Here is a 23644-nt window from a genome sequence, read left to right on the forward strand (position 1 = left end):
CGGAGGGGCTTGAGTGAGCCAGTGTTCACCGTTTGATGGCTACGGACCTCAGAGGCCTCTCCGGGGATCTTAGATGTACTAGCGGTCCGTTCGTTTGTCCGGACACCAGCGCTCTGTGGACAGTGGTGTTCTGTCAGCGTAGTGTTGCCAATATCTCACTGAGGGTGTGGCAATGTCATTTCATATATATGCATCGGAATGTTACATTTTTTGTGCAGCTACTGGTCAAAAAAATTCTGAGCAATGTGCGCTGCTCCCGAAAGCGTCTACATCGGACGCCAGCGGAGACTGCTTTCTTCGAAGGAATCAATTTAAACAAGCTGCACATTCGCGTTTGCGAGATGTCAACACGTGGGCCAGACTCGTATGCGACCGCGCAGCGACACCGTCAGCAACTGGCAACCTCGTTACAGCAGTCACACACTCACAGGCTGTGTACCAAAGGGAATCGGGACCCCGTTCGGTACTGACAGGGTGCCGTTTTTCCCTCACCAAGTGGGAGTCCCGAGACCTCCCGTGACACCAGCGCCTACAACTTGAAGTAAGTTGTTTGCGTTGCGACTGAGAACTTCACCAAGCCCTCCAAGACCCCATGGGTCTTCGTACGGCTGTTGACCGGTCCCAACTGTTCCCCTGAGCAGTGCCTGCGGTCCGACAGCAATTGCTTGAATAAGGCTGTTGGTTGTGCCGCCGACGTTGTCGAACATGGTTGTCGGCAGGGGCGTAACACCAGGGACCACGCCGCGGGACATCCACTCGTCGGGGTTCCCGAGTGATCCTGTCAGTGGATTCACGATACCAGCGACCAAAGATGCAACAGGGTTCAAGGGATCTGTCGGGCCAAGAAGCCCCAGTGGAGCCTCGAAGGGCATCTGTCGCTGCGCATAAGGTGTCGGAGTAAATACGGTCTGCAGGCGCCTCAGTTTGAACTGAGGATCTGTAGGATTCACAGAACTTTGGTCCATGACGACAGTGGTTTGGCCGACATACTTCGGCCGCTGCTTCTTTGACACCTTCTTTTCGCCATGGTCTACAGAAGCAGCGGGCAGCGCGGGAAACGCCTTCTCAGCTTCTCCGTGAGGCCGGGGATGGGCATGGTGCTTGTGGTGGCTCTTTCTCGAGTCACGTTGAAGGAACTCACTCCCCGGAACCGCATATTTTGCATTTCTTGCAACTTCCTTCGAATCCAGCTCGGGTTCCTGAGCTGCCTCCTCGAGCAGACGGAGCCCTGTGCGGCGACCAATTCTGCGGACCGACTTCGTAACGTTCCTACCGAGCTTCTGGATTCCCCTCCGTGCAGTCCGCGCCAGCGGGCCACGTATTTTGCCTTCTGCGAAAAGGAAGCTTTGCTCAGGCGAGCTGGATCCCCCTGCTAGGCTGTCCGTGTCCACAGGGCGGAATGAACTACGTACGCTGCAGCTCAGTAAAACCAAAAGGGTTGCACCGAGCCGAAAAACGCGCGGCATCTTGAACGAGATGGAGGAGAGAAAGGTCTACAAAGTTCGGCGGGGTGGACTGTGCGATAGAAGATTTCCAACCTGCGTTAACCTGCTTCTCGGACGCGGTTCGCGCAATAACACCTGTAATAGTTGAGTCGCGTCAGCTGTCAAAAGAAAGTAAGCGCCGGGAGAACTACTCCGACGCTATGACCTGTTGTTTCACCGTAAGACTCGTCATCCGGGTGGGACAAAGACTGCCGTGCCGGACTGAATCTCTCGTGTAGAGCAAAATAGTTCTTGTGTCTGCTATAGAAGCTCGCAGATCATCGGCTAACAACTTGGGTGAGCCGCCCTGCGGAGCGGCGGTGGCAGTGAGCTCCCACTGCGGTCAGGGAGCTGATCGTTACATCAGAGGAACGGCCAGCGGCCACCGGATAGACGGACCCCTGCCGCGGCGATCGCTTCAAACAGCAAGTCCCGCAGTTTTTGCGGGGATGTGGCGCCACGGCCTTGGTGGACAACAGCCAAGTGGACTGTTAGTACACCCTGAGTTTGATTGCTTTTTCGGTGGTGACTGGTGGGAGCTGTCCTCAGCAACGTTGTTGATGACCTTTATCTCCCAGCAGATCATGCTTCTCTGCCGCATCGTTTGTAAACCAATGCGACGACGTTTCTACACACCCGTGCCACTAATTCTAGGGCTCCCAGAAACTTCGTATGCCTTGAGACAAGACGGTTAGGACGGAGCTTCCCTCCCAATGTCTCTTACTCGGCCCCGCCACGACCCTGTGTCTTCGGACCGTGGATCGCACCGAGGAAGTGAACGATTCCTTTTACTAGCCAGACTGTCTTGTCGGACTGACGTGGTACTACCTTCCCCCGCAGACGAGTAGGTAGAGTTGATGTGCAGGCCACAGGATCTTGTATATTCTCTTTCAGTGACCCGCTCTCAGAGTGGAAGCTCGGTCGTACTCCCCCACGTACACCGCACTCGGTCGGCACCGTGCTTTGCTGCTACGGAACCTTTGCCTGTCACCTCTACCCTACCAGCCAGGGAGGGGCCTCCCCTTGAGCGGGAGACTTCCTGCTGGTCTCACACGCGCAGTTCTGTTTTTAGCCGACTCCAGATATTGAAAGCCAGGTGAATGGGGATGTGCGATCCCAGTGGATTCTTTGAATACTCCGTCCAGTACTCTCACAACGGGACCACGACTGCGGACCTTGCTCGTGCACGGATACCTTGGGTAAGCGGAGACTACCCTCAAGCACTGTGACTGGTGCCACATGTGACTTCTGATACCGGTTGAAGACTACGCACAGTACCCGGGTTGTCTACCCAACTGCAACCTGACAATCAACCGTTGACCCCCGCAGCAAACTAAGGTGACCGACAGTATGATCCCCCAGCTTTATTGTCTTGCAAACTGAAATCCTCAAACAGCAAATCACTTGGAAGATGGGAACAAGTCTCTTGACTAGACCCCTCCTTCCCTTTCAGGTTCCTTGACGGACCTTCATGTTGCGGTTGCGTTTTGCTCAGTCACTATCCGAAGAAGTCTCTGTCTCGGTTGTTGAACGCGATTTCCATTACTCTATTCTCCTCTAGCGATTCTCCTCTTTCCGTATTTGCTCGTTCTAAGTATACAACTGTCTCAAGAATCGGTAAGTCTCGAGAAACAAATCGAAGACATAGAAAGAAAAGCACCCGTCCTCATCACTAAGAGCGCTGTCCGGAGAAACATCGAAAGTTAACGGAAACCCTGAGTTCGCGCGTCACAAGTCCGCGAATCTCGACTTTGCCTGCAGAAGATTTCGAAGAACTTCCAAGAACGCTCCACATATGTAAATCGAACTCTTGTCCGGTCTAGCTGACTTCCCGCCCTCGACTGGTGTTGTGAGAGTCCCCGGAAGGAGGCTGATCGTCACTGACAATAGTAGGAGGTGTAGGGGAGTGAGTAGTTTTCTTCACCACACGTGTCGAACCACTGCCACTGTTACTACTGCTACTACTCGAAAGATGTTCATCAATCACTTGCTGTTGACGCTTTGAAACCCGCCGTCGATAGGCTTCCATCCAACTGAGAACAAGCATACAACATGAAGGAAAAACAAAAAACAGAACAAATGAAGAAAAATCATGGAAGAAGTGGGAAACCAAAGGTCTTGAATGCCGACACCGTCTCGATGGTTGTTGGTCCACAGTATCTTGCCTTCTCCTCCCACGTTGATGTTCCAGTGACAGACAAGCAAGTTGCAAGATAGAAATCCTTGTACACTAGAGACACTCTCACACAATACACAGATGCCGATACACCGATTCGATTACTACAAATGAACTGATTCTTCTAAAAAGCCTACACTCACACTAGACGTAGTGCCTAATACGAACAGATTATACAGACTCGCCCTGTGAATCAACTGTTTACCCAACCTCCCCACATCCTTGAAAGACTTACTTCTGGAGAGTCGCCCGCTTGTCTCCTTCGCCTTTGACGGTTGAAGACGATGATGATAAAGGGCTATTGTCAAACAGTACGATATCCGTGACTCCACTGAAATCAACCCATGCGCTATGATGACAACTCTCATCATCATCATCGAACGCGATCAAGTATCGATCACCACCCACTGTCATACAACACAACTTTCCTCCTAACGATGAGACTTCCTCCTGGGTTGATCCTTTTCTCCCTCTCTTCTTGGGTTTTTCATCCTCTTTTTTACGACCCTGAGGTCCTACATCTTTCTCTTGTGAGAGAGGTCCTGTTGTCTTCTCCATGTCTCCAGTTTCAGCACCACAGCCTTCAACCTTCTTTTCCCCTCCCCCTCCTCGATGGTTCATTTCATCATGTGGAGAGAAAACTTTGTGGTTATGCTGACCTCCACGTTTACTCGTGCTATGAGAGGATTTCAGGTTTCTTTCCCCTGACACGAATGCTCTTGTATTGTCTCTTTCTGTCGATGATGATGAAGACGAAGACTCCCCTCTTAAGCGTTTCGAGTTTTCTTCTCTTCCTCTCTTTCTTTCCGTCACCTGCCCCTCTCGTGCCGCGACATGATGGTCTCCTCCACCTTCCTTGTTATGACCAGGTGCTAGACGATCGGCCACATGATGATGATGATGCGAAGCCGATGTTGAGCTCTCTCTATTACCATAATAAATCACGACTCCCGATAGCCATACTTGCATCTGGGCCGAATATAAGGCGACACGTCTTCCTATAGCGTCCAACCCCTGAGGAAGGAGAGAAGTGGCAAGAGAAAACATCACGAACTAGCACTTGAAATGGTAGGCGAAAACAACCACAGGTGGAGAAGACTTCGACAGAAGGGGAAAAGACACTGATCGCTTGAGGGGTATATACATATCACACACGAAGATAATGGGTATGTGTTGCCGACCCTGTATCTCATTATCGATGACAACCTGCTGTCTTCTCGCTTGGAGCCCCCCGTGCAATCGAAATTGTCAATCAACAGAGCGACATCTCATGACTCCTACCAAGAGAAGCAAAGCAACTCCAGGACCACTTTATTTTCGGATCAAATCAAAGCCGGTCTCGTCTTAAAGAAGAAAAGCAGTTATTCGCCGAAGAGATGTCTCTCAGATTGGATATGTACACTGTCACACGGGTTCGCGGTGTAAACATCCTTGCCACCCACAGAAAAGACCTCTCTATCGCATGATATGTATACATATACATGTGCTCATAGTCATAAAGACACCTATATGGTATGACGTGTATATATACGTATCCTACTCCCTCTTGCATGCAGAATGGACAGTAACTGTGGATGTGAACGAATCTTGAAAACAGTAACTCTATATACACGTCCTCATCTTGCAGAACCATACCGACTTTCTTCAAGACGAAAGACGGGTCTATCTGTACTAAAAGAATAGTGTGAGAGAGAAAAGAAGGAAAGAAAAGCGATTCTCTCGTCTCTCACCTTGGGAGGGACTGTCTCTTGAACCCAAGGTGAAGGTAATGAGGCATCGTATCCCTCAACGGACGGCCACTTCTCAACATTTAGACTTTCAAGCCAGTCTGATAGTTTGAGCCCAGACGACCAACCCTTCCTTCCTTCACTTTTCTTCATCTGTTTTAGCAGTCCGTCATTCTTCTTGCTTTCTTCCTTTGTTGTTCCTCCTCCCTCTTCACGTAGTTTCTCTACTCCATTATGACCTCCTTGCTTTCCTTCCATAGTCGTTCCAACAGATGTAGAAGATGGTGACGTAACAGAAGAGTTGTTTTCTTCTTGTTCTTCGTCTTCTTCTTCTCTTTCGGGTGATGAAGACTGCTGACTGTCTGATAAGGCGATCTCGACAAGAGATCCCCATGCTTTCATGTGCTTCAGAAGGGTACTCCTTGTTTCATATGAAGCATCTCCACCTGCTTCTTTCTCTCCGGATACCCCCCCCCCCACACCTTTCTCTTTTCTTTCTCTTCTGTGATTCTCTGATGATGTTCCTAGAACTATTTCACATGTCGACTCTTCTTCAGCTCCTTCCCCTGCTCCTCCTCCTCCTGTACTGCGTGATATCGAACGTCTTCTAGAAGATGAACTTCTGCCCTCCCCCCCTGGTTTTGAGTAAGAGGAAAGAAGTTTCCCTGTCATCTCATCAACAAAAGCTTTCCAACTTGGATATTCGCATCGTCTTGCACGAGTGTATATACACTCCAACACACTTGTGTTATCACGACCACTTCCTGTTTGTCCGCTAATGACTACAGAGTTCATTCCCTCTCCACCTTCACCTGATATCATCGTCGTCTCTGACGAGGAAGATGAAGCTCGAGCTGATCGTGTATGTAATCCCTGTCTGCCTCCTGCTTTAGTGCTAGTGGTAGACTGGCTCTGTGGCGTTGATGACAAGGCATTGGAAGATGCATTGTTACCTAGAAACGGAGACAAGAAAGGTGTTATACAACTCAACTCACGCACATAACGACTCAGCTCAATTGCAACTGAACCCTCACTACTACTACTACTGTGACTCTCTCTAGAAGATCGTCCTATCGACGGTCCCCCTCTTCCTCCCTTCTCTCCTCCAGTAGAGACATGAGTCTGACAAGCATTTGCCATCCCCTGTGGTGATCGTTCTTTTTCATCAGTGACTTTGAAAGAGAATTTCAAGCGATGCATATACACAAGAATAAGAACGTTTAGCTTTTGCTGATGCTTCTTCCGAAGAACTTCATCTTTATTAACCACGTTCTTTGGGATGAGGGCTACAGTCGTGACCGTGTGGCGGCCGGTACCTCCTCCCTTTAATGACGATTGAAGTGTATCGACAGGTAGCAATTCCAGTAGTAAAGATATAATGTACTGGCTCCATCTCCCTTCTTGTAAATCTTTCTTACTCTTCTTCATTTCCATGCAAGAAGATGTTCGCCTTTTCTCTCCTCTCTCCTCTCCCTCTTCTTCTTTTTCCTGTATGTGAACACGCCCATTTCCTTCGGCGACACCACATGATACATGCTTAAGATGAGTTGCAGTGAACGATGGCGAAGATGAGGCCACGCTCACGAACAAAGGCAAATACTTCTCAAGAATCTCTTCTGGTGTCTTAGGTATAACACCGTCTTCCCCACTCTCTCTATTGTCGTTTTTCTTAACAGCACCTCTCCCTCCTTCCAAGAGAGCTGAACTATCTTCACCTACAGAGGTTCTAAGAGAAATCATAATAGATGATGATGACAATAATGAGCTATTCTTCTTCTTCTCTTTCGTCGTCTTTGTATCTGCAGTGTCGGCGGTGAATTCATTCTGTGGATCTTCACTTTCTTGATGGTCACGACCGGGATGATGACTCCTCTTCTCTGTCTCTCCATCACTGCAACCTATTTCTTCGACTATTACCCCCTCTCGCCTTGCGAGCTCTTCTTTCTCTTCTTCTTTATCCTCTTTAAGCATAGCCTTTCTTGAAGCACACGTAGAGAGAGGTGTACACCGAGTGCTTGTTCCTTGACCCCCGTCACTTCTTCCCTTCTTTATCTTTTTGATATCTTCATCTTCTTCTCCTCCTCCTAAGACTCCCCTATCTGCAACACTGACAACACTACGCTTAAGTCTCTTCGAAGCCACTCCTTCTTCCATTTCTGCATTCGATGAGGATAATGACCCCGTATCGTCTTTCTTCTTCATCTTTATCACATCCTCAGCCTCCGAGTGTGAAGAAGAAGTCATCCCTATTTGCTCATCCTCTATGCTGGTTTCAATAAGACGAGCTGACAGCAAGACACTTGGAGAAGAGCTGATTAGACTTGCAACAGATGATGCGCCACCACAACTACTCCTACTCCCCCTCTCTTCCTCTTCTTCTCTTGCACTCCCTGTCGTCATCGATCCATGGTGGCTGTTTTTCGTCCCTTGATGGTAACGATGAGCCGTAGAAGCCATTCGAGGTGATTTGCCTACAGCCCCCTCCTGTGAATGAAGAGATGAGGGCTTTGTCCCCCCCCCACCTGGAGATGAGCTGAGAGAAGATCTAGATGTCTTGTTGGTCTCTGTGTCCCCACTGCCAGTCCCCCCAGCGCTGGTGGAGGATATGATATGACTACTACTACTACTGTCGTGGCTTGCGAGAGGAGGAGTATTCTTCGTGGCAGTAGTACCAGGCCGCTGACGTTTATGAGGATGAGGATGATGAACAGGTGAAGATGAGATGACCGAATGATCTTTCAGATGAGGACTCTCTAGAGGAGGGATCCTATGAGAATTTTGAAAGCCCTTTGGGAGAAAGACTGGTGACGATGATGATGTCTGAAGTTGTGAAACATGTGTAGGTGACGCAGGTGTAGAAGGGACGGTGTAGACAAGAGGCAGTGCTTTACCTTTTCTTATAATCGTACTTGGAGTGTGTGACTGAAGCGAATGACGCTGCTTGTTAGACAAATCATGATTCTCTCCTCCTTGTCCAAGAGGTGTTGATGTCCCTTTCATGGTCACTCCAGGTAGAAGAATATCTTCCCAGGTCTTCTTCATATGAACAGCAATCTGAATCGCTTCTTTTCGGCTATGTAAGCTTCCTTCATTCAGAAGAACAAGCAAACGATGTCGATTGGAAGGACGTCCTTTCTTAATAATGACCCCACCACCACCCACACTATGACTCTTTCCCTCTGATGCTCCCCCCCATACAGCTCCACCACCAAGAGGGTGATGCTGCTGTTCAGCAGCAAGAAGGAGAACTTCACGTAATTCTTCTTCACTCAATTTTGTACATCGAAAACCTGTCTTCTCATCTATGTATGGAAGATCATCTCTCTCCCCATTCCCACTGCTGCTACTATGTTCTCCTTCTTCACTCTTTTTCGTCCCTTCAAGAAGACACTCTTCTCTTCCTGAACCTTTCAACAGACCACCACCTCCTGTTCCTTTCCCTACACCACAACCTTCAATCTTCGAAGCTCCGACTCCTGTCGCGCTTCTTCTATGAGCACTCTGAGTACTATTATCCATACCACTTGAGGCTGGAGATGGATGGAAATGCTCGGGTAGAAGAGCTTCTGTATTACCCTTCCTTCCTTCCGATGGTTTCAGCGGATCGAGAGACTCTGGAAAAGACTCCCTCTTGTCCGGCGTTTTTGCAAGCGTCGTGGGAGATGAAGATGATGCTGATGGAGAAGACCTGTTCCTGTCGATATCGACAACTCCGCCTTCTCCTCTTTGTCGTTCTTCTTCTTTATCGTTATTTGGATCGATGATCACAACGTGTCTATCCTTACTTGATACCGGGAGAGAGGACGCGTGCTGTACACCTGATGTAGAAGAAGGAGAAGACGTGGAACCTTTGTTGCTACGAGTTGTACTACTATAGACGTCTTCACCCTCTCTACTATCACTTCCCGACTTTCTAGCATGATTTCTCTCTTCTTCTTGTTTCTTTGCTTGTGAAGAAGTCATTACAGTAGAAGATGAAGTTTGTCTCAATGTTGAGCTTTCCGTTTCACTCTTGTCTCGTACTACATCACCTTCTTTTAGTCTCCCATCATTCGGAGCTTGCTGCTTTGATGATCTATCGCCAGCCGTCTTCTGATACCTTCCTGAAGAAGATGATGAAATAGGAGAACCCCCTCCCCCTGCTACGATGGCGCGTTCTGAAGAGATATCCACTGGACTCCCTTTCTTCCATGTCTTTTCGCCTTCTGAAGAATCTCTTTCCTCCTGAGGTTGACTGGCTGCTGAACTCGTAAAAAGACTCAACCCTGGATTTCCCGCTGCTTTCCTTCGTAGGCTCCCCACATCCTTCCCTTCTCCTCTATGACTACAAGAAACCTCTTGTTCTCCCCCTCCTCTTCCTCTTGTTTCTTCTTCTCCTCTCGTCAGCGCATGCTGCTGACGTAAAGCCCGAGCTGCTGCTTCCCGAGCTGCCGCCATAGCGTTCCCCACATCCAGCTTCGCTAGCAGAGACGCGTCTTCCATACTCTGATCGACAAGACCTGAAGACGAATGACAAGAAAGACCACAAGGAGCCTTATCACTACTACTCCTGTAACTAGAACTACTGCTACTTCTATGACTTCCACCCCCGTAGTTGAAGGTGCGAGCGGATGATGATCCTCTTGAAGAGATATCGCCTGTCCAGACGGCTTACCTGCTGACGTCGACATCTTTGATTTCGACTTGAGAGGAAGAACAAGCTTTCCCGGTGTTGCTGTAGAAGACGATGACGAAGTCGTCTTGACAATAACATCTCTTCTCTCTTCAGTTGACGGGACATTCTTGGACACATCATCACTTCCACGCGAACATGGTGAAGACTTCTCAACATCTCTCTCTCCTCCTAGAGAAGCCTCCATTATCGGAGTTGTCTTCAATTCCTTACGAGAAGACCGCATCTTCTCTTCCTCTCGATTATCCTTCGTGTCATGCTTCGTGAGAGTCTCGGGCGCAGTCGTCGGTAAGGTGGCCGAGAGGGAGTCCGATCCTTCGGAAGAATTCAGGGCCTTTTCAAGTGCATACGGCCCTCTAGCTCTACTAGAAACTTGTAAAGAGACGGGAGGGGTGAAGGTGAGAGGAAATTCCGCGTCAAGAAGTTCCCGACGTTTCTTCAACCAAACACGTTTCGCACGCTCTCGCCGAGATACTTGGCCTACAAGTAATCGAGACTGTAAGGACAAAGGAGAAAACACCACAGGCACATGCACACACATACAGACGCAGACATGCACAGACACACCCACGCATGGGTACAGGGTCATGTATATGTCTATATATGTACACTGGAAGAAACATAAATATGTGTACATTATGCTTTGCCCCTTCTTGAATGGGAATGTAGACTTTGCTTGAAGCGCTAGCATCGCATAGAGGGTGTCTGTAACTACCAAGTTCAAACAAACAAAGCGAAACCTCAGAGAGCCAACCAACATCGATGTGGAGAAAGAACAACTTGAATGAGAAGGAAAGAAGACAAAGAGAGAGAAAAGGATGTCTGTACTCATATTTACCCTACTCTCTAACCAACGCGACACTCTCACGCTAGGAGATCTATCTCTCTCCATCTCTGCTTCTATCAGGAGACATTCTAACAGAGAAGATATAAAGGGAAAGATATCTACATGTATCTACATTTCTTTCTGTGGTAAAAACAGCAGAGAAAAGCTTCATGTACGCGACACAAAGTAGAAGAAATCCACCTCTCTCGGTTTTCATGAAGTGAAGGAGAAAAGGCAGATGAAAAAGAACACGGGAAATAAGAGATTTCGAGACTTCTTAATGACTTACAAGTTCAAGGAAGGATCGGAGACGCAAGAAAAGGCGGACAGATGGAGAAATCTGATTTCTGACGAAGGAATGCTGCAGAGAAACAGAAGAACAGAAAGAAAGAGGGATAGCTGATGGGTGACGTGCGTCTCTTCCCCTCCCAGAAGAAAAGACGATGAACGGCAAAGACAACCTGCTAGTAGAGGAATGTCCCGTGAACAAGAAAGAAAACCTGCGGAGAAAAAGAGTTGTCTCTATCTGTGTTCGATGGACCCATCATCGCTCTTTCTGTCTTTGATCTCTCTACCTATCTACGCATGGATCATGATCTCGTTAAGCAGACGTCTGTTCCCGAAAAAACCACTCGGACCAAACAGACACGTCCGTAGACAGTTCATCTACTAGTAGACCCGCTGCCCTGACACACCTCCATACATACACGTGTATCGACTCATATATGTACATACACGTAGTATCTATGGTAAGTATACAGAACCGTACATTTATCTATCTATACGTCATACATGCATGTATAGGATCTTATCCACACAAGACGAGAAGACTGTCCCCCGAACGATATATTGGGGCCATTATCTTTACGGTTATTATGTTAGTTTTAACTCTTCCTATCTTAAGGAGGCAAGAGTGAGAAAGAAGCGCTGGCGACTCTGGAGTGTACATTTGAAGTTGGTGCTACCTTGGTGAAGGTGGATATCTCCCTTCCGTGCCAGTGGACATCACACCACCCCAATACAAAAAACTGTCATAAAAACCCCTTCCTCCTTCCCCTGCTCTTATAGTCGACTCATACAGACAGCTGTCCTCCTACAGCCTCTTCGATATCCTGCTTTTCACATATCATATATACACACACGTATATACAAGTATCCCTGAATGCATACACACTCGCGTGTATGCATTTACGGATACATGTATATACTTTGCATGCGTGCATCTACTGTGTACACCTGTAACAGAGAAGAGACTCCTACGTGTGACTATCGACGTTTCTGATGTATAGAATCGCCCTGCCCACGTACGCACGTACCGCCATACAGAAGGCGACAGCAGTGAATTTTCTTCCCGGTTGCTCCGTCATCTCCATGAAGCCTCCTTTGAGTTGCACACATAAAGGATGAAAGAACTGCTTACATCCCTTCTGAGAGCACTTCATACAATAGCCGTAAGATAGACCACATACTTCACATTCTCCCCACAAGAGAACATTAGGTCTATTCTTTGTAGGAGGATGATCTCCTGTCTTCTCTCTTGCTTCTCTCATCTCCCTCCCATCCTGTCCATTTCTCTCTATTACACTAAGCTGCTTATGATCTTCGTCTCTCCTCTGCAGATCTCCCATGCGATCATGACGACTACTACTATTAGGCAGGGGAGATGCCACCATCAACTCTTCTCTTTCCTCTTCACCTTCTCTTCTATTCTTCTCTTTCATTTCTCTCTTTCCCACTCCTTCTCTCCCAACTTCATCCTTATTCTGACCCGCATCCTTCACATCTAAGTTGTTCATCTCATCTTGTTGGGCAGAGTTCGCTGTTTCGTCAACTCCTTTTTTTACAGAAGGACTCCTATCATGATGGCCCTCTGGTGCCTCTTCCCTACTCTCTCTATCCTTCTGGAAGGAAATCTCTGAAGTCTGATTACGAGAGACGCCTTCCTCCCCCTTCTTCTTCTTACTAAATTCTCCTTGGGCGACAAGCTTACACCAGTTCGCCTGCTGTTGCTCGTCTGTGTTCCGCGCATAGTTCTCATTCTCCATATCTACGTCACGAGCTTCACTGACCTTTACATTACCATTCGGATGATCGCGACTACAACTCGATGATGCGTCATTATCTCCTTCTCCAGAGGGATTCTCTATCTTTGTTGAACTCTCTTCACGAAGACACATGTCCCTGTCCCCTCCTCTTTCAACAGATGATCGCTGCTGGCTGTCCAGAGATGATGTTAGAGATGTCTCCTTAGAATTCTGAAAGGGCGGCTGCTCCATGTGAGTGCTACTAGTGTTACTAGTGGGAAGACCTCGAACAAGTTTTCCTTTCCTTCGTTGATGCTGAAGAAGAAGCTGTCTCTGTTGTCTCAGTACACGGTCGACGCCTACGATAGGAGATAAAGCAGGTGTGGCTGCGACGTCGACCCCTGGTGCCCATAAACAGCACGTCATGTGAGCGAATGACGGGCGTAGGTACGGAGAAGGATACTGAGACTGCTGCTGCTGTGTATGTACACCACCTCCACTACTTGCATGATGATGATGACTAGGACTTCCTCTCGTATGAGAACTTTGAGAATGAGAAGAGGAAGAACTCGAGGACGGAAGACCGGATGCTGTAGTCGTACTTGTTGTATTCAAATGATGAGATGTAGGTGAGGTAGGAGAAGGAAGAATATATGGCGGGACAGATGGTATAACGAGCTTGAAAGCTCCACCCCGGCGGGGACATAAGAGACAAAACGGCTGTACAAAAGTAGGCATACACATCGAACACCTACACACGCTGGATAGCAAAAAAATAGCCATACATATAGAACACATATATACGCTAGATATAGCACATACATGTAGGTCTACATACCATCGCGTCTATCATCATGAACAAAGCTGGGTGCTCTCACAGTAGAAGAAGAAAAGAATGTGTAGACCTTTTCATGCCCTTCAAGAGACACAGGGGAAGGGCCGTTGTATTGCATACAACGGAGACACAAATCCGATGAAAAAGAGACAGAGAGAGGCGATGTGTGCCCAAGATGAGAACTCCCCGAGAGTGACGAGACGACCTGTATAACACGCCATTCATAGCCAGTTTATATAGAGAAAAAGAAACGTTCACGAAAACATCACCGAGAAAGGGAAGCGACGCAACGTATGGTAGATTTTCGAAGGCGGCAGTTCGAACGTTCAGCGACGTCAGCGGATTGACGAAACATTCCTCATTCTGAAGACTCTTTCCTTGCGATAACACACGAGGCTACAACGACTATAGATCTAGCGAAAGATCTGTTGGAAGACAAACAAACATAGAAGAGGGAGAGATGATGTACCCATCCCTCTAATGAGGATAATACAACCAACACAGCTAGCCGCCACCAGGACGGTTACTTGTCGAGTACGAAAACCCTGCTGAGGCGGTGCGACGAGTGGAGACAGGATATGAAGAGAAAGAAAAAAGTGAGGAAGAAGAAAGGGACAACGGGTGAGGTCTTACCTTTTCTCTAGGAGGCAGCCATGTGCATGCTTCACATAGAAAAGGTTTCGGCTTATAGTCGAGATCTTTTTCTCCCATCATGCCTTCTCCTCCCTCACCACCTGCTGTCGATAGAGCAGCAGGGGTGAGAGGACTAACGGTATGTGGAGGGCTTGCTTCTTCTCCTTCTTCATCCTGTTGATGCATTTTGACGTTCTCCTTTGAGGGGCTGGCGGCACCTTTCTTCGCCTTCAGTCCGTTCTCCCCCCCTCCTGCTGTAGCTGATGTTGCTGGAGAGATGATGGTCGTAGTAGTCGTACTGCTCTCTTCTCCTCTTTTCTCCAGTCGACCTTCGTCACGCTCTTCCCCTCCTTGTACACTAGCCGACTGATACCTTACAGGATGGCCTTTGTCCTTCGCGTTTTCATCCTCTTCCCCTGCTCCTACTTCTTTCGATACAGAAGAAATTTCTTCAGTTCTAACATCTTTCCCCACCTCAGGACCGGTCCCTACCGTTGTGATCTTCTTCCTATCTTCTATCTCTGTACTCCCATGCTTTACCAAAGCTTGTCTTTTAGAGACACGTTCGCCATCTTCATCTTCATGAGACCGAAGATCTTCTTCTCTCTCCTCCTCTTTCCTGGAGAAAGGATCACCTTGGGGCATGACTTTTGCCTCTGAATGCCGATCTTCAACCGTACGACGGTGGTGAGGCTGGAGTGGTAGCAGCTCTCTCTTTCTTTTCTTCACAGACGCCAGATCATCATGAACAGCATCAAGAGCACCGCTAGTTGGAGTCCTATCAGGCCTATGACTTGGAGAGCCCCCCTGGAAAGAAGAAGATGAAGACGAACATTCCTCAACACCTCTTTCTGTGACTGAAGAAGAAGAGGATACATGATTTTTCTCATTCTCCTTAGCGGTGGAAGCATGATCATGAAGTCTGCCTGGAGATGGAGAAGACATATCTACATCTAAGCTGTCTTTTCTTTCTGATCCGACATGTCCTCCTCTCCTTCCTTCTCTCTTATTCTTCTCATCACTGAAAGCAGGAGTGTCCTGTTCTGGTTGCCTCTTTCCTTCTTTTTCGTTCTCGGGGTGAATCTTTTCTCCTTCTCCTGTCAAGGATAGAGCGGGAGTGGTAGGCCTACGACTCGCCGGCGTAGGGGTCCTCTCTTCTCCACGATAATGACGAGATTGATTAGATTGATGATCCATAGAAGATTGGATAGCCGCTGTAGCAGACCGTGGATTTGGCTTGAATTTCTTTAAGAGATCCGGCCGAAGATGAAGAGGTAAATCTTCTTTCTTGATCCCGTAACACTGGCGATGTACACATAAACCACATCTCTCACAATGGAAGAATGGATTCGTTGTTGTACATGTCACTCTTGGGAGTAGACATACAGCACAGCAATGATCTTCGTAAAGATCACACTCTTCTAAAATCACATTCTCTTCCCCTTGAAGAATAGCTGAGAGTTCTTCATCATCCATGACTTGCCCTTCACCTTCTGCAAGATGAATCTGATCGTCGCCACTATCATCATGATGATCTTCATCGCCTTTCCTATCATGAGAGCAACAACGACTACTACCACTACTAGTACAACCCTCACCTCCCTCCACCCCACATGTATTCGCCACTATATGGGGGGCCTTAGGATCATCTGAGGTGGTGACAATAGTAGAAGAAGGTGCGGCCCCAGGTGTACCTACTGTTGACGTCTTCTCAGTCTCGTTCATCTTGCCCTCTCCTTGGGAAGTACTACTACTACTACTGGTGGTATCTCCTTCTCCACTTGACGAAGATGAGGAAGACATAGTCTTTTTGTTGGTATCGCTTCTACTCTGATTCCTATCCTCGATGGATGACGATGATAACTTTCCATCACCTCCTTTGACGTTTCCATGATCATGATGAGCATCCATCTTTGATGAAGAAGCAGAAGATGAAGGCCCACTTGCACAACCTCCCGGTGAGAGAGAAGCACTCAATGACGTATGATTACTATGATTTCTACTCCTACTACTACTACTATGACCAGTGTTTGCCGCTTCTTTAATCGAAGCGCCTTCGCGCACTCCTGTCGTTTCCCCCCCAGTTATCACGGAGGTTGTTCTTGCATGATGATGCCCCCCTCCCCCGCCTGTCTCTATGTGATTTTCTCTTGATGATAATGAAGCACTCCCACTCCCACCTCCTATCTTACCACCAGGGGTTGAAGACGGTGGGGGAGGAAGAGCAGGTATCTGAGGTGTACATACACCCGGATAAAGACCTACGACCGTTGTTGTTGTTGGACCTGGAGAAGCTGAAAATAAAGATGACGATGAAGAGGAAGAAGAAGCGCGTCCTCGAGCCTGACCTCCTCCTACTGCTCCACTAGTATTCCCTCCCGATGTGCCTCGGCGGTTTCCTCCTGGGCCTCTCTTGAACAGCAGTCCACCGCTACGTCGATCATTCGCACTGAAGAGATCAGGTCGATGATCTCGAGTAACGTATCGTCTACGACGTAAAGAACCTTGAACTGCAGATGACCGTCTAAAGAAAAGAAAGAGAGACAAAACAGTTATGGAAAGAAAAAAGAAATGAGGGAAAGAAAAAACACTTTTCTTCTTCTATCTTCGAGCTCTACGTATATACATACATGAGGAGTTTCTCAGGATACGTCTTCCATGTATATGTCACACACTCGGGCCATGTAAAATTCCATCCCGAAAGAACTTCGCTTACTTGTACACACCATTTACGCTGCTATCTCTCTGTACATAGAGATATATACATTCATACATAATCACGCATAGTCATCCACACGTACATAGAGACATGCATAGTCATGTATGCGATGTGTGAAGGGTAACTATATTCTATTTCCCTTTCCCAGTATCTCTGGCTGCACGCGTGTCCACATCGGGTTCCAAAAAAGCTCTCACATCCATATACATCTATACATGTTCTCTACAAGCACTCTCAACATATATGTATATAACAACCATTCTATGTACGTTTGTTGTCTACCATTCTGTCTCTTCTTGTGTCTTATCTATCTATCTATCTATCTTTGATGTGGGTAATACTACTCCCCATACCCGTGCTCTTCTCTAAAAGGAGTCTTCAGCACTTTACTCCTTTTCGACTTGTGGTTCTATTCAACTCACTTCCTGCCACAAATATATGTGATGAGCCGATTTCCCTAAGGATACTCATAACAAAAGATAAGGCTAGCTTCTTCCCTCACTATCTCCATCTTTTTCTTACCTTCGTCCATCTGCAAGAAATTCAGGTGAGTGTTTATAGCAATATGCCCTGACAACAAGACGAGGAAAGCATCGATCGACCGATCCCCGGAAAGAGAGAAAAAGACCTCGAAGACTTTCCGCTTCGCAAGATAATCCGGAGAGCCACGCGCACATTGGGTGAAAGCAAACTTCGCAGCCTACTTCCGCACATCTCACACAATAGCCAACTTCCTGGAACAGAAAAGAAACCGAAAAAAAAACAAAAAGATTGCGATGAAAGAAAGAACAAGGTAGGCAAGTGGCCAAGACAAGTGTAATACAACGAACACCATTATGAGTAATACACCAGGAGATACACCAGCACCTCCATACATACATTGATCAGAGACAGATACATCTAGATAAATGAATGAATAGATAAACATTCTAAATCGCTACATATTTCTCTCTCCTTCGTTGCTTTCCTCTGACTTAGTCTATATACATGGCCTTAGCAGGTTGCAATGTTTGATTCATAGTCCTAGCAGTCGTCGTCGTTGTAGAGAACGAGACGTCCACCGGTCCCCCCCTTCCCCCAAATCATGCTTGTCTTCAGGGTGACTTCTCTCTCTTGCCTTCTTTCTCCACTTATCTTCTAGGAGACTCAAAATCATCTCAACAGGAGAATATGAAGATACTCATGCCTCCTCCTCTGAAGCCAACAGGCGTCTACTTGTGATCTTGAGGATCCTCGAATATCTATATAGGAAGACACCTCCCAAGTGACCTCCATTTATCATATTATGCGTGGACATAAGGTGAAGAACAGCAATAGAGAACATGTCTGTCGCACAGAGAATCATTATGGAAGAAAAAGACCTAGATCTGTCGAAAAGGCAGTGAGTTGTCGGGGAAGTCAAAGAGATGCTCCACATTATCTCGTCTATAGAAACAACTTACTTGGTCACACAGACGACATCGAGCGTCTTTTCTCCATTGTGCAACTCCATCTAGGTTCCATGGTTCAAGGGTCGAGTAATCTAGACACGTGGCTTCTGGGACTAACCATAAAGAGCAGAAGACATGCACCCAGGTACCTACTACCGTTGGTTTGAGTGCACCTCCACCTAGGCCGCATATCTGAAGAAAGAAAGGACGAACGCAAAACACGATGACAAAGTGTGAGGAGAAGAAAACAACGAAGAGAGACCCAGGGAGATGATAAGAGAGAAAGATGTAGAGACTTCGAACCTCACGTAACGGCTGGACAGACGAAAAAACCAAATACGAGGAGGCAAAGTCGTTCTCTCTGCGCTGTACGTACACCATTCGAAACTGGCTATAAAGAGGATATACACCTGTAAAGATAATCATTCTCACATCTATATGTAGCGGCGTAGAGGCTTAGCAGTGAGAAGACGTAAATAGAATCAATTTAGAGATTCACAGAGAACACTTGGACAGATTCATGAAAACGATTTGGACAGCAGAAAAGACAGAAAGGATGATTGCATGACTACACGTCCAATTACACAACGTGCAGAACGGTTTCCCGTCGAACGAAGAAAGCAGACAGAAGATATCTAAGCAAAAACACGAAATCAGTCTCGATGTCCACCTGCGCGACGCCTCGAATAAGACCCCCTATCCTATCAATACTAACAGTAACACTCCTAGTGAACATAGCCCGAGGGATAAAAGAGGAATCTACCAGAACTGCCCCCCTCTCTTTTCCTTCAATATAGATTATGATGTGTCTCGTTTGTATGCAAGACGAAGAAAGACGTCGTCTCTTCCCGTTTGCCTAACTCCTGCTGCACACTCTTTTCTTTCTTGATCGCTGCAGCACTCTGGTCATATGTGAAATCACATCACCTGTCGTCGGTTAAAATCTAGGAACTTCTGATTAAGGAGCATGAACAAAGATACGGGAAAAGTTCTCTCTACGGCTACCTAAGAATGGGCACTGTTCGATAGTGTCAACCAAAAAGTGACGTACATGTAGATAGATAGATGGAGACAGATTGAAGATAGGTAAATAGATGAAAATAAATTAGGGAAGATATCTAGATCGATGGATGAAAAGTAGATAGCTAGACGAATAGGGCTGGATAAGGAGTTATATGTTGTGAGTTTGTTGTTTGAGATGGCCTACCTGGCATTGTATTTTCATCGGTTCGAAGATGACCATCCATTGAGTTCCAAGGCCTTTTTTCTCGAATTCACATCTTCGGCAGATCCAGTCATCTCCCTCGATAGTTTCCCCTGTCTTTCCTACTCCATAGCAATTTTTATGAACCGTGACAAGACATCGTAGGCATGATAGGATCGGATTGAGATGACTACGCTCCGACAACCAGCAGACACAACAGCAATTACACAGACCTCCCCCTGTTGTCCCCCCTGCCCCTCCTCCTCCTGGTGTTATTCCATCAAGAATGCCTCCTATTCCTGTCCCTGAATGATTTCCTGCTCCTGTCCCTACTGTCGTTGCTGGTACTGGAATCATGCTAGGTTGATGATGATGCTGCTGAGAATGGTGACTATGGAGCCCTGCACCCCCACTTCCCCCTGATGACGGAGTGGCGGTCGTGGTGGTGGCTGAGGTCTGCGTGACATGTCTAGGGCTTGTCACGGAAGGACTTGTTCCCGTCGCTCCAACTGCACCCCTCGTTCCCCCTTTTGAAGAAGAGTGAAACACAGGTGGTGTCGGTGAAGAGATGAGAGAGTGAGACGAAGGAGGGATCGGATCTTCTCGGGCTGTTGTTGCTTGCGCGACTTGTCCTTCTTGCCGTGCTACGCTTCCTTCTCCTATTTCTGTTCCGTCGACTAATGCCGGGGACAGCTGAGGGGAAGCCGAAGCAGATGGTGGGGGTATAGTAGAAGACACAGACAGCGATGTTGAAGTGCGTGATGAGCTATTGCTATGTCTATCACGCTGAGCTTCACTGGCCACATGATTTTGAACAAGAGAGTCGTCTCCTCCTTCTCGTGCATCTCCCTTACTCATCAGAGAAGGCACAGCCTTATCGGGTGAAGGGCTCTCGTGCTCTTGTGTACTCTGAAGGGGCGCGTCTTTATCATTGGAGCTAGTATCTGATATCATCGTATGAGGAGTCGCAGGAAGGATGGCTGTGGTATCTGTATGATGAGAAGTAGCCATCGCAGTCCTTCTTTTCCCTTCTTGATCTTTACAAGGATCGACGTCTTCCTCCTTCTCTTGTTGAGATGATGCACAAACGTCTGCGTCCTTATCGACTGACGAACGTGTTTGAGAAGACGAAGAAGATAATGGAAGATCTGCCCAAGCCTCCCCGGCTGTGGAAGTGACCGGTGGAATGGAAGGTGTAGTAGGAGAGGAATTGGTACCACCGTCTTGGCACTTCCGTTCGTCATTCTTTTCCACTTCTTCTTCTTGTGATTGTTCTTTGTCCTCGCCTTCTGAAGACTTCTCAGTTGCCCCGCCCGTTGTCTTCTCTCGCTTAGAAATTCCACTCGAGATCTTATCTTGCTGATTTGTTTCTTCGGTTGTCTTCTCGCCCTGTTCTTCTTTCCCTCCTTCGCACTCGTTCTCAACAGTAACTATCCTGACCTCTCCTTTCTCATTCTTTTCATTTCTCTCACAGCACGATGTGGAGGTGTTTGTATCATTGGATCTACTCACTGGCGCCGCCTCTTTCTCCTGTTCTCCTCTCTTCGAGAGATCTTCTTGTCCTCGTTTCCTTTCACGACTGTCTTCTTTCGAGTGCTGCTGTTGTTCCTCCCCCCCCCTCTCAACCAAAACCGGTAGATTATCCGGAGTTACATGATGACTCGGAGGGGCGTTAGAAAGACTCTTATTACCATTGCTAGTACTACTACTATGACCTCCTCTCAGCTTATCTTTTCTCCAAGGATGCGACGGAGAACTGTTACAAGGAACAGACGTGGAACAAGCTTGACTAACGGATGTGGAAGACGAATACGGAGGTGAGACTACAGGGGATGAAGATGATGATGAAATAGGGTTTTGTTGAGAGGAAGGAGTTCCCCCCGGCCCTTGAGGATTGATAACTCCTGGGGCCATCAATACCGGTTGCTTCTTTTCTCTGAATCGTTTCTCTTCTTCTTCACCATGTGCGAGAAAGGCACTAACAGACAGTTCAAAGTTATCCATTCCACCTCCTCCCTTCATTCCCCCTCCTCCTTCACTATGATGATGAGGATAACTCTTCACATCTCTTTGACTTTCTTCTCCATTTCGGAGCGGATATACATGGAGATTTCTATCTCCACAAGACGTATTGTGATGCTGAATTCTAGCATCACCCTCTCTCCTTGCTGTAGTTTCGCCACGGGCTATCATCGTCGTCACCCCTCCTGTGCCGGAGGTACCAGAGGTCGCAGACGAAGGTGATGAGAAGACAGCACACGACGATTTGCTTATGGCGGTAGTAGGAATAGGAGAACAATCATCACCATTGTTCTGACGAGTATCATCATGATGATGATCGGCTTCAGCTCCACTGATTTCTTCCCCAGATCTCTTCAATGATGGAGAAGCAGAAGAAGATGCTGGCGACTCGCCTAGATCCCCCCCCCCTTCATCCTTCGTGACCAGATCATCATGGTAGCTGGTGGTGTTAGGGCGCTGACTAGGGCTAGCAGGAGAAGAACTCAAGACAAGTAATAATCTTCTCTCGACCTCTGAGGCTGTCGATGTAGCTACTCCCATACTCCCTAGACCCCATCCCGCTGCCCCTGCAACTGAAGCCACAGGATCTGTTAAACAGCCTAACTGATGTTGTAGTTTCTGCTGTTGTTGGAGAAGTAAAGCACAGACATTGGCATCTGTAGCTGATGAAACTTGAAGAGCTTTAGATTCATACAATTGTCGTCTCTGAGAATACGATTCCTTCTGTTTCTCAGGTGGAATACAACTATCCAAGAGACGTACAGGGGGGGTTAATATCTCTCCCCCTCCATAGCCAGCCGATGAGGTAGATGAAGAAGAAGATGATGATCCTTGGTCTGTTCCTGTGGAAGAAGTACCACCCGTCATTCCTTGACTATTCTTCTTCTCAGAAGAGGGCACTCCTCCCACACCTTCTTCCGCATTACGACCCGAAGTGAGAGACGAGGACGAACATTCTGACAAATGTTTATCACGGTGCTTAGAAGATGAAGGAGAACAAGAATCTTCAGTCTGTAGATTTGTTGATGTATTGACACTCCTCCTTGTCTCTCCTTCTACGTTCTGTGTCCTTATAGTATCTCCCCCTGGGCTCCTCTCCGCCTCACTACTATGATGACATCGTCCTTCTACTCCTGAAAATGAAGGTAGATCACTAGAACCATCCGTACCACTCTCAACTCCCGTCGGTTGACTTGATGAAGACGAAGGGACACCACCAGCCGTCACCGAAGATGACGATGATGGAACAGGAGGGGGAGACGGAGGAGGAGCGACCGGTGGTGGCGGAAGGATATCTTTAACTCCTTCACAGACATGTTGGCGTAACTGTGACCATCGATGCATCGACGCATATCGAGCTAGAAGATGATCCGAAGACTGAGGCCGATCTACAATCTTGAGAGGCTGGCGATTTTCTTCTAAAACGGACTGAAGCAGATGAAACTTTAGCCGACGCAAGTCTTGAGATAAGACAGATGAGACCTGAGAAATCAAACCAACAAGACCAACAGACGGAGGACAGATGAAGGATATAAACAAACAACTGTAGCTTATCCGCAACGAAAGCAGAAAGGAGTGAAAACCCTTCCTTGGACATGAAGACAGATCAGATTAGATAGAAGAATCGATAGATACATGCACGTCGTCTGTTTCTGTGGAGAAGTATGTACGTGAAGCTTGTATGCCCATCTCTATGTTCAGTAGCAAACTACTAGGGCATTCAATGAGACTATACGAACGAAGCGAACATCTCACCCGCCCCCCCCCTCGTCGTTAGGAATGAGGTAGAGGGGAAATGCAGTAATGTGGATTCCCATACCGGAAATGACTCACAGGAGAAAGAAAATAGCAGTCCACAAATAGGCTGATCGACTGCCTTGCTCAAACATACC

General features: G+C 47.5%; 1 protein-coding gene across 1 annotated transcript in view; it reads right to left on the bottom strand.

Moving 5' to 3' along the window:
• Positions 1-298: 298 nt before the first annotated feature.
• The window catches only part of CSUI_008645 (phd-finger domain-containing protein), a 32469-nt gene continuing 9123 nt past the window's right edge, over positions 299-23644 (bottom strand). The window contains exons 2-11 of the mRNA XM_068068772.1: positions 19734-23234; positions 18539-18718; positions 17619-17830; positions 14378-16901; positions 12202-13629; positions 11175-11246; positions 10042-10555; positions 5391-9886; positions 3896-4674; positions 299-3517 (exon numbers count right to left, since the gene is read on the bottom strand). Coding sequence (XP_067919252.1) covers positions 3304-3517; positions 3896-4674; positions 5391-9886; positions 10042-10555; positions 11175-11246; positions 12202-13629; positions 14378-16901; positions 17619-17830; positions 18539-18718; positions 19734-23234 — 13920 coding nt within the window. The 3' untranslated portion in view covers positions 299-3303. The remainder of the gene's footprint in view (positions 3518-3895; positions 4675-5390; positions 9887-10041; positions 10556-11174; positions 11247-12201; positions 13630-14377; positions 16902-17618; positions 17831-18538; positions 18719-19733; positions 23235-23644) is intronic.

Source organism: Cystoisospora suis, assembly GCF_002600585.1.
Source record: "Cystoisospora suis strain Wien I chromosome Unknown contig_4901, whole genome shotgun sequence".
Lineage (NCBI taxonomy): Eukaryota > Apicomplexa > Conoidasida > Eucoccidiorida > Sarcocystidae > Cystoisospora > Cystoisospora suis.